At 38.6% G+C, this 11,854-nt stretch overlaps 1 protein-coding gene across 1 annotated transcript; it reads right to left on the minus strand.

The window, feature by feature from the left end:
* Window positions 1–274: 274 nt before the first annotated feature.
* On the minus strand, window positions 275–11,451 carry LOC311142276 (NACHT, LRR and PYD domains-containing protein 3-like; the record flags this gene model as incomplete). Its single annotated transcript, XM_084177899.1, has 8 exons — window positions 275–509; window positions 5,165–5,338; window positions 6,748–6,921; window positions 7,196–8,987; window positions 9,414–9,642; window positions 9,764–9,848; window positions 9,987–10,103; window positions 11,324–11,451. 8 exons carry the CDS (start codon window positions 11,449–11,451, stop codon window positions 275–277), a joined length of 2,934 nt encoding a protein of 977 aa, XP_084034025.1.
* Window positions 11,452–11,854: the final 403 nt, after the last annotated feature.

Raw genomic sequence — 11,854 nt, forward strand, 5'->3', positions numbered from 1 at the left:
TGTGTGTGTTTGTCCAGTGTGTGTGTGTGTGTGCGACCTTTGTGTGTGTGTGTCCTTTGTGTGTATGTGTGTGTTTACAGTGTGTGTGTGTGTCCAGTGTTTGTGTGTGTGTCCAGTGTGTATGTGTGTCCAGTGTGTGTACTGATACACGTGCACACACACACACACACACACACACACACACACACACACGCACACACACACACACACACACTCACACACACACACTCAGTCTTTATATAACTTAGTCCAAGTGGTGGTCAGAATGTTTGTCTTAACTAGCCTGATAACTCCAACATGTCTGATATGAACATTGACATAAACCCTCTACATACTTGAGTTTCTCCAGTCTGCAGTGTGGATCCTCCAGTCCAGCAGAGAGCAGTCTGACTCCTGAGTCTCCTGGGTGATTGTAGCTCAGATCCAGCTCTCTCAGGTGTGAGGGGTTTGACTTCAGAGCTGAGACCAGAGAAGCACAGCCTTCCTCTGTGACTAGACAGCCTGACAGCCTGCAAAGAGTCAAATCATATTAAAACCACACTGCTATTCTTTGGTGGTGAAAATAGTGGCAGTATATTTTTCTACATATTATGATACATCAGTGTCCTGAAACCTGCCCTATCTATTCAAAAATTAATGTATCATTATTAGAAATGTCAAATTATCATAATATTGTGTGTAGAGAGAAAAATGCATATTACAAATATTTGAGTAGACTGACCAGAGCAGTTTAAAAAGCAGTATCAGTCAAAAGACAGACAGTGAGGTATCAGATTTAGATTGTATTGAGTATACAGTCCACACCATATCTATTTTGACAGTGAAGCTAACATTTTAAATGTGGCTTTATACTCCAACATTTTGGATTTGAGATCAAATGTTTCATATGAGGTGACAGTATATAATGTCACCTTTTATTTGAGGGTATTTTAATACATATTTGTGTTACTGTTTAGAAATGAAAGCACTTTATGTATCTAGTCCCCCTATTTGAAGAAGTCATAAGTATTCTGACCAATTCACTTATAGTGTATTAAAGTAGTCAAAAGTTTAGTATTTGGTCCCAAACTCGTTGGTTGCATTTGCAGTTTGTTTTGGTTGTGTTTTGGGTTATGTTTTGCCCGATAGTAACTGAATGGTGGATGATGACTGGAGTAATTTTCTATCTAAGTGAGTAGATAACATGTTTCTAAACACTACTAAATTAATCCTGATGATGCCATGATCAAGAACAATCATGAATGAATCATGAATAATAATGAGTGAGAAAGTTACAGAGGTTACAACAAAACATGTTAACCTCTCACCATTACCAATAACAGAGGGGGTATGATCCTTGTTCCTCTGTAACTTTCTCATTCATCATCATTCACGATTTATTCATGATTATTCATAATCATGGTAGCATCCACTTGAATGTAGAAGTGTTCAGAAACATCTTCTATTCTTACTGACAATACAAGTGAAGTGACTCCAAAATGACAGGACATTATTCACCATTCAGTTTCTATTGGGAAAAACATCATCCAAAACACAACCAAGACAAACTGCAAATGTATTCAACAAGTTTGTAGAATCACAAGCTTGATGTAATCACTGCAGGTAAGGAATATGGGACCAAATACTAAACTTTTGACTAAATGAATTTGTCCAAATAATTACGACTTCTTCAAATGGGAGAACTAGATACCTAAAGTGCTTTCGTATCTAAACACTAAAACAGATATGTATGTATGAAAATATGCTCAAATAAAAGGTGACATTCTGTACTGTCGCCTAATATGAAAATTTCTATTCCAAATCCAAAATGCTGGAGCATAGCACCAAATGTAAAACTGTAAGCTTCACTGTCCAAACACATATGGTGTGGACTATGTGTGCCTGGTAAACACATGTGGATCTGGTGAACAGTTATCACTTGTTGACCAACTACAGGAATACTGACCTCAGAGTCTCCAGTTTACAGTGGGGATTCCACAGTCCAGCAGAGAGCAGCTTCACTCCTGAATCATTCAGGTCATTGTTACTCAGATCCAGCTCTCTTAGGTGTGAGGGGTTTGAACTCAGAGCTGAGACCAGAGAAGCACAGCCTTCCTCTGTGACTAGACAGATTGACAGCCTGCAAGAGTAAAATCACACTGCTAATCTTCTGTGGTGAAAATATATTTTTTCAACATTTTCAGATACAGTGGGGAAAAAAAGTATTTAGTCAGCCACCAATTGTGCAAGTTCTCCCACTTAAAAAGATGAGAGAGGCCTGTAATTTCCATCATAGGTACACGTCAAATATGACAGACAAAATGAGGAAAAAAAATCCAGAAAACCATATTGTAGGAATTTTTATGAATTTATTTGCAAATTATGGTGGAAAATAAGTATTTGGTCAATAACAAAAGTTTCTCAATACTTTGTTATATACCCTTTGTTGGCAATGACACAGGTCAAACGTTTTCTGTAAGTCTTCACAAGATTTTCACACACTGTTGCTGGTATTTTGGCCCATTCCTCCATGCAGATCTCCTCTAGAGCAGTGATGTTTTGGGGCTGTCGCTGGGCAACACAGATTTTCAACTCCCTCCAAAGATTTTCTATGGGGTTGAGATCTGGAGACTGGCTAGGCCACTCCAGGACCTTGAAATGCTTATTACGAAGCCACTTCTTCGTTACCCGGGCGGTGTGTTTGGGATCATTGTCATGCTGAAAGACCCAGCCACGTTTCATCTTCAATGCCCTTGCTGATGGAAGGAGGTTTTCACTCAAAATCTCACGATACATGGCCCCATTCATTCTTTCCTTTACAAGGATCAGTCGTCCTGGTCCCTTTGCAGAAAAACAGCCCCAAAGCATGATGTTTCCACCCCCATGCTTCACAGTAGGTATGGTGTTCTTTGGATGCAACTCAACATTCTTTGTCCTCCAAACACGACGAGTTGAGTTTTTTTTTCTATTTTGGTTTCATCTGACCATATGACATTCTCCCAATCCTCTTCTGGATCATCCAAATGCACTCTAGCAAACTTCAGACGGGCCTGGACATGTACTGGCTTAAGCAGGGGGACACGTCTGGCACTGCAGGATTTGAGTCCCTGGCGGCGTAGTGTGTTACTGATGGTAGGCTTTGTTACTTTGGTCCCAGCTCTCTGCAGGTCATTCACTAGATCCCCCCGTGTGGTTCTGGGAGTTTTGCTCACCATTCTTGTGATCATTTTGACCCCACGGGGTGAGATCTTGCGTGGAGCCCCAGATCGAGGGAGATTATCAGTGGTCTTGTCATGCTGGAATTTCCTAATAATAATTCCATTTCCTAATAATTGCTCCCACAGTTGATTTATTCAAACCAAGCTGCTTACCTATTGCAGATTCAGCCTTCCCAGCCTGGTGCAGGTCTACAATTTTGTTTCTGGTGTCCTTTGACAGCTCTTTGGTCTTGGCCATAGTGGAGTTTGGAGTGTGACTGTTTGAGGTTGTGGACAGGTGTCTTTTATACTGATAACAAGTTCAAACAGGTGCCATTAATACAGGTAACGAGTGGAGGACAGAGGAGCCTCTTAAAGAAGAAGTTACAGGTCTGTGAGAGCCAGAAATCTTGCTTGTTTGTAGGTGACCAAATACTTATTTTCCACCATAATTTGCAAATAAATTCATAAAAAATCCTACAATGTGATTTTCTGGATTTCTTTTTCTCCATCTGTCGGTCATAGTTGACGTGTACCTATGATGAAAATTACAGGCCTCTCTCATCTTTTTAAGTGGGAGAACTTGCACAATTGGTGGCTGACTAAATACTTTTTTCCCCCACTGTACATCAGAGTCCTGAAACCTGCCATATCTATTCATAAATGAATGTATCATTATTAGAAATGACAAATTATCATAATATTGCTTGTAGAGAGAAAAATATGTATAGTACAAATATTTGAGTAGACTGACCAGACCAGTTTAAAAAGCAGTATCAGTCAAAAGACAGACAGTGAGGTATCAGATTTAGATTGTATTGAGCATACAGTCCACACCATATATATTTTGACAGTGAAGCTAACATTTTAAATGTGGCTCTGTACTCCAGCATTTTGGATTTCAGATGAAATGTTTCATATGAGGTGACAGTATATAATGTCACATTTTATTTGAGGATATTTTAATACATATCTGTTTCAACATTTAGAAATGAAAGCACTTTATGTATCTAGTCCCCCATTTGAAGAAGTCATAAGTATGCTGACCAATTCACTTATAGTGCATTAAAGTAGTCAAAAGTTGAGTATTTGGTCCCAAACTCGTTGGTTGCATTTGCAGTTTGTTTTGGTTGTGTTTTGGGTTATGTTTTGTCCAATAGTAACTGAATGGTGGATGATGACTGGAGTAATTTTCTGTCTAAGTGAGTAGATAACATGTTTCTAAACACTACTAAATTAATCCTAATGATGCCATGATTAAGAAAAATAATGAATGAATCATGAATAATAATGAGTGAGAAAGTTACAGAGGCTACAACAAAACATGCTAACCTCTCACCATTACCAATAACAGAGGGGGTATGATCCTTGTTCCTCTGTAACTTTCTAATTCATCATTATTCACGATTCATATATGATTATTCATAATCATGGTAGCATCCACATGAACGTAGAAGTGTTCAGAAACATCCTCTATTCTTACTGACAATACAAGTGAAGTGACTCCAAAATGACAGGACATTATTCACCATTCAGTTTCTATCAGGAAAAACATCATCCAAAACACAACCAAGACAAACTGCAAATGTATTCAACAAGTTTGTAGCATCACAAGCTTGATGTAATCACTGTGGGTAAGGAATATGGGACCAAATTCTAAACTTATGACTACTTTAAAACAATATAAGTGAATATGTCCAAATTATTACGACATATACAAATGGGAGTACTAGATACATAAAGTGCTTTCATTTCTAAACAGTAACACAGATATGTATGAAAATATCCTCAAATAAAAGGTGACATTATATACTGTCGCCTAATATGAAACATTATATCTCAAATCCAAAATGATGGAGTATAGCACCAAATGTGAAACTGTAAGCTTCAATGTCCAAACACATATGGTGTGGACTATGTGTGCCTGGTAAACACATGTGGATCTGGTGAACAGTTATCACTTGTTGACCAACTACAGGAATACTGACCTCAGAGTCTCCAGTTTACAGTGGGGATTCCCCAGTCCAGCAGAGAGCAGCTTCACTCCTGTATCCTTCAGGTCATTGTTACTCAGGTCCAGCTCTCTCAGGTGTGAGGGGTTTGACTTCAGAGCTGAGACCAGAGAAGAACAGCCTTCCTCTGTGACTAGACAGCCTGACAGCCTGCAAAGAGTCAAATCATATTAAAACCACACTGCTATTCTTTGGTGGTGAAAGTAGTGGCAGTATATTTTTTCAACATTTTCATTTATACCAGTGTCCTGAAACCTGTCATATATATATCATTATTAGAAAAAATCATAATATTGTGTGTAGAGAGAAAAATGTATAGTACGAATATTTGAGTAGACTGACCAGAGCAGTTTAAAAAGCAGTATCAGTTAAAAGACAGACAGTGAGGTATCAGATTTAGATTGTATTGAGTATACAGTCCACACCATATCTAGTTTGACAGTGAAGCTAACATTTTAAATGTGGCTCTATACTCCAGCATTTTGGATTTGAGATCAAATGTTTCATATGAGTTGACAGTATATAATGTCACCTTTCAATTTAGGCTATTTTCATACATATCTGTTTCACCGTTTAGAAATTAAAGGACTTTATGTATCTAGTCCCCTATTTGAAGAAGTCATAAGTATTCTGACCAATTCACTTATAGTGTATTAAAGTAGTCAAAAGTTTAGTATTTGGTCCCAAACTCGTTGGTTGCATTTGCAGTTTGTTTTGGTTGTGTTTTGGGTTATGTTTTGTCCAATAGTAACTGAATGGTGGATGATGACTGGAGTAATTTTCTGTCTAAGTGAGTAGATAACATGTTTCTAAACACTACTAACTGAATCCTGATGATGCCATGATTTAGAAAAATCATGAATGAATCATGAATAATAATGAGTGAGAAAGTTACAGAGGCTACAACAAAACATGCTAACCTCTCACCATTACCAATAACAGAGGGGGTATGATCCTTGTGCCTCTGTAACTTTCTCATTCATCATCATTCACCATTTATTCATGATTATTCATAATCATGGTAGCATCCACATGAATGTAGAAGTGTTCAGAAACATCTTCTATTCTTACTGACAATACAAATGAAGTGACTCCAAAATGACAGGACATTATTCACCATTCAGTTTCTATTGGGAAAAACATCATCCAAAACACAACCAAGACAAACTGCAAATGCATTCAACAAGTTTGTAGAATCACAGGCTTGATGTAATCACTGCAGGTAAGGAATATGGGACCAAATACTAAACTTTTGACTAAATGAATTTGTCCAAATAATTACGACTTCTTCAAATGGGAGAACTAGATACATAAAGTGCTTTCGTATCTAAACACTAAAACAGATATGTATGAAAAACCTCAAATAAAAGGTGACATTCTGTACTGTTGCCTAATATGAAACATTCTATCTGAAATCCAAAATGATGGAGCATAGCACCAAATTTAAAACTGTAAGGTTCACTATCCAAACACATATGGTGTGGACTATGTGTGCCTGGTAAACACATGTGGATCTAGTGAACAGTTATCACTTGTTGACCAACTAAAGGAATACTGACCTCAGAGTCTCCAGTTTACAGTGGGGATTCCCCAGTCCAGCAGAGAGCAGCTTCACTCCTGAATCCTTCAGGTCATTGTTACTCAGATCCAGCTCTCTCAGGTGTGAGGGGTTTGACATCAGAGCTGAGACCAGAGAAGCACAGCCTTCCTCTGTGACTCCACATCCTGACAGCCTGACAAAGAGATCATCATGATTTCACAAACACACTGTTAATTTAACACCAGTAGTGTAGAAGGACAATGGCAGATGCATTTGGTTTATTCTCTTAAACAACATATAGATTCATCTTCCGTCTCCTAGAATTGTATGGTCATATTGTTATACTAATGTGAACATCAATGCATTGATTCAATATGTTTTTCAATAGAATATTATATACATATATTTCTCTAAACTGAATATTTATTCCTGATGATTAGTACTTAAATGTCATTTTATGTACTCACAGAGCAGCTCTGGAGGCTTTGACCACTGGCAGCAGCCTCAGAAGACCTTCCTCTGATCTGGAGTATTTCTTCAGGTCAAACACATCCAGCTCCTTTTCTGAAGTCAGCAACACAAAGACCAGAGCTGACCACTGTGCAGGTGACAGTTCGGCTTCTGAGATACTTCCTGATCTCAGGTAGCTTTGGATTTCCTCCACTAGAGAATGGTCATTCAGTTCATTCAGACAGTGGAACAGATTGATGCACCTCTCTGGAGAGGGATTCTTCCTGATCTTCTCCTTGATGTACTTGACTGTTTCTTCATGGCTCTGTGAGCTGCTTCTTGTCTTTGTCAGTAGACCTAGTAAGTACTTCTGATTGGACTCCAGTGAGAGGCCCAGAAGGAAGCGGAGGAAAAGGTCCAGGTTTCCTGTCTCACTTTGTAAGGCTTTATCCACAGCACTCTTGTAGACAGAAACTTCAGGATTGTTTCTGATCCTCACAGAAAAGTTGCTGGACTTTGATTGCTGTTCCGCCATTAGATTCTCATTGTTGTTGATGAATGAGAGGAACACATATACAGCAGCCAGAAACTCCTGAATGCTCAGATGCACAAAGCAGTACACCTTGTCCTGGTACAGCCCACATTCCTCTTTAAAGAGCTGTGTGCACAATCCTGAGTACACTGAGGCATCATTGACATCAATGCCAGCCTCTTTCAGGTCTTCTTCATAGAAAATCAGATTGCCATTCACAAGCTGTTGAAAAGCCAGTTTTCCCAGTGACAGAATGCTCTCTTTATTCCAGTGTGGACCTGTCTCTTCTTTCCCAATATACTTTTCATTCTTCTGTTTGGTATGAAACACCACAAGGTGTGAGTACATCTCAGTCAGAGTCTTGGGCATCTCTTCTCTCTTATGTTTCAGCATGTGTTCAAGGACTGTTGCAGAAATCCAACAGAAGACTGGAATGTGGCACATGATGTGGAGGCTCCTTGATGTCTTTATGTGTGAGATGATTCTGCTGGCCAGGTCCTCATCACTGAATCTCTTCCTGAAGTACTCCTCCTTCTGTGGGTCATTGAACCCTCGTACCTCTGTCACCTGGTGAACACACACTGAAGGGATCTTATTGGATGCTGCAGGTCGGGTAGTTATCCAGAGGAGAGCAGAGGGAAGCAGATTTCCCTTGATGAGATTTGTCAGCAGAACATCCACTGAGGTTGACTCTGTGACGTCACAACAGATCTTGTTCTTCTGGAAGTCTAGGGGCAGTCGGCACTCATCCAGACCATCAAAGATGAACAGAACTTTGTACTTGTCGTAGTTGGAGATTCTTGATTCTTTGGTTTCCATTGAGAAGTGATTGAGAAGTTCAATGAAAGTGTGTTTTTCCTTTTTCATCAAATTCAGCTCCCGAAAAGGGAATGAAAATACAAATTGGACATCCTGATTTGCTTTTCCTTCAGCCCAGTCCAGAATGAACTTCTGCACAGAGACTGTTTTTCCAATGCCAGCGACTCCCTTTGTCAGCACAGTTCTGATAAGTTTGTCTTGTCCAGTTAAGGGTTTGAAGATGTCGTTACATTTGACTGCAGTCTCTGGTCTTGCTTGTTTCCTGGTTGTTGTCTCAATCTGTCTCAGCTCATGTTCATTATTGACCTCTCCTGTTCCACCCTCTGTGATGTAGAGCTCTGTGTAGATCTTATTGAGAAGTGTTGGGTTTCCTTGTTTAGCGATCCCCTCAAATACACATTGAAACTTCTTCTTTAGATTAGATTTGAGTTCACGTTGGCAAATCACAGCAAGCTCATCTGAATGAAGAAATAACACAGAGGATATTAATATTACGTCTGATTTAAAGCCTACAGTATTCTAGGACTGTTATGACATTTTAAATTATAATAATTATTTCGCTCAACTGGCTGTATAAATGTTTTCATAATGCATTACAGACTCTCTCTCTCTCTCTCTCTCTCTCTCTCTCTCTCTCTCTCTCTCTCTCTCTCTCTCTCTCTCTCTCTCTCTCTCTCTCTTCAGAGGTCCTCTGTCTCTCCTCTTCTCTCTGTCTAAATGAATCAACACAACACATCCCTGCTGCTACTTGATGAGGTCACTAGGTGTTGTGTTAAGGCTGCTACAATATCACTGAGTTACACAGCTTCTTCAGCTGTACTTTAGCTACAGCTTTTAAATGTTTGTTATAAAACAGCATTCAACATGAGGCAGACAGCTCTTACTTTTCTCCAGTGTGTCAGCAAGCTCCTTCTGGTTCATTTTCCTCAGGACGTGCAGTGTGATCTTCAGAGCCCCCTCTCTGGCACTGCTCTCCTGCTTCTCATCTTCAGCATCCACCACTTCCTTATCCTGCTTCTGACTCTCAAAGCCTTCTGGGAGTTCTGGACTAAGAATCCTCTTGAACATCTTCAGCTCGTTCTTCACAAATGTCATAATATTCTCTTCAAGCAACTGAAATAAATCAAGTAAATCAGTTAAGCAAGAGACTAAATGCTTTCTCATTAACGAATGATTGACAGATCACCTTTACTTGAGGTAAACAAAAACAAATGTACATAACAGGACCACATACACTGAATATGGAGGCCAGGTCTGTTTGATGACTCTGGGAAGACTGACCACTGAGAATCTCTGACTCTGATCTCTCCTGTTGGTTTCTGTGGACAAAACATCAGATTACATCTCCTCATCCAGGGAGTACACACACACACACACACACACACACACACACACACACACAGGGAGGGAATGTTGTGTTAGTTTAATATTGTTTCAGGACTATGAAAATGGAAAAAAGGTTTAGGTTAGAAAAGTCTCCCTCTCTAAACACTATAGGAAGATTCATAGACTTGTCACTCTTCATGGATACACAGCTGGGTACAGGGGAGGCTGGTCTCTCCTGCTTGATTGGACTTCAACACAACAGAGAAAAACATTACATCTCTCATCTACTCTGAGCTCAGATGGGGAAACATAAGAAGAGTTTCATTCCAAAACGCTATATATCAATTTTCAGAAATGTTGGTAAATTATCTTTTATTGTTTAAAGAAATTATGAAAGAGATTGGTGTGTTTTTTCACTATCTAATCATGGCATGGGATTGTTCAACGACAGACATGTATTTGTTTAAAATCTATCACTTGATGGTTTCATTTCAGACAGACAAATAATCATGTTTTTTTGCAAAATGCTATATATCTGCCTCACTATCAGAGAAATAAGTAGTACTGCTAGGTTTTACGCAGTAATAATATATATCTGCCTCACTCTCAGAGAAATAAGTAGTACTGCTAGGTTTTACACAGTATTAATATATATCTGCCTCACTCTCAGAGAAATAAGTAGTACTGACTAGTGATTATTTACCCGGGGTTCAACACCTGCTATAGTCACTATTTAATTGCTCTTCCAAAAGCATCACAGGCCTAATACGAGATATATAGCTAACTAAAGTAATGAGTGACCATTTTAGACATGGGACATATAGTATTTGGTTGCATGCTATTTTATGTCAATCATATTGCTGCTTGTAGCCTATAACTGATGCTTCATGGTCTTATGCTGCCATCTATTGGAAATATTTAGCATTATCAATCTCAAACCTGCCCCACCTATCCCATGGCAATTGCTGGACTTTCACACAGAGGTTACTAGGTCACCCAATTCAAACCATATTAGAAAAATAACACAAATGTGTCTAAGTGTTCTGCCTTGCAATAATAAATATCATAAAATAACTAATTAAAAAAAAAAAAAAAAAACAGCAAAACGCTTAGACAGGTTTTGAGTAACAAAATAATACTATAATTGTATTTACTAAGTTAATATTATTAGCAAAATAGTTTATAAAAGTGTTCTAGGCTACCCTACCCTAGAATTTGGGTTACGGTTAATGCTAAAATAGGTTATAAGTAGGGTTAGAGTTTCTGTATAGCACTTTGTGACATCTGCTGGTGTAAAAAGAGCTTTATAATTATACACATCTAAAATCTATTAATTAAACACCTGAGAACAGTAATATTGAAGGTACCCATAAGCAACCATTTCTGATTAAATAACACGTGAACAATTATGGAAATAGCATTTAGGAAATACATTCTTAATAATTCTTAAACAAAATTGTCATCTCACCTCTTAGCTTTGGTGTCATGTTCCCCAGAGAGACTCATTTTAGAGGCAGGGACCCCCTCCTCTCTCTCCCCAGAGAGACTCGTTTTAGAGGCAGGGACCCCCTCCTCTCTCTCCCCAGAGAGACTCATTTTAGAGAACTGACCCCTAAACAGAGATCCAACATGTTGGTTGTAGTTAACACAGTAATTCTTGAATGTGAATTGTTATCATTTATTAATTATCTCTTACAAAACATTTACTAACAGACATATCGAAACAGTCAGGTGATTTAATGCAATCACATGAATATGTAGTTGTGACATCTCTTCTCCATGGTAACTGTCAATAATAATAATACGTTACTGTTTGTTAAGGTAGTTATAGACAGTGCAGCAACACAAGGCCATGTCTCACACTTATTTGTATTCATTAAAAGTTGCCATTTATTATTTTTGAATCTGTTATTTTCTAAACGTATCTGAGAATGTAGACAGAAGGGCTAAAACAGGCTTGATTGATCTGGGTGGGGTCAGTGATCTATACAGAAAGGTT

This window comes from Coregonus lavaretus, assembly GCF_964263955.1.
Source record: "Coregonus lavaretus genome assembly, chromosome: 2".
NCBI lineage: Eukaryota > Metazoa > Chordata > Actinopteri > Salmoniformes > Salmonidae > Coregonus > Coregonus lavaretus.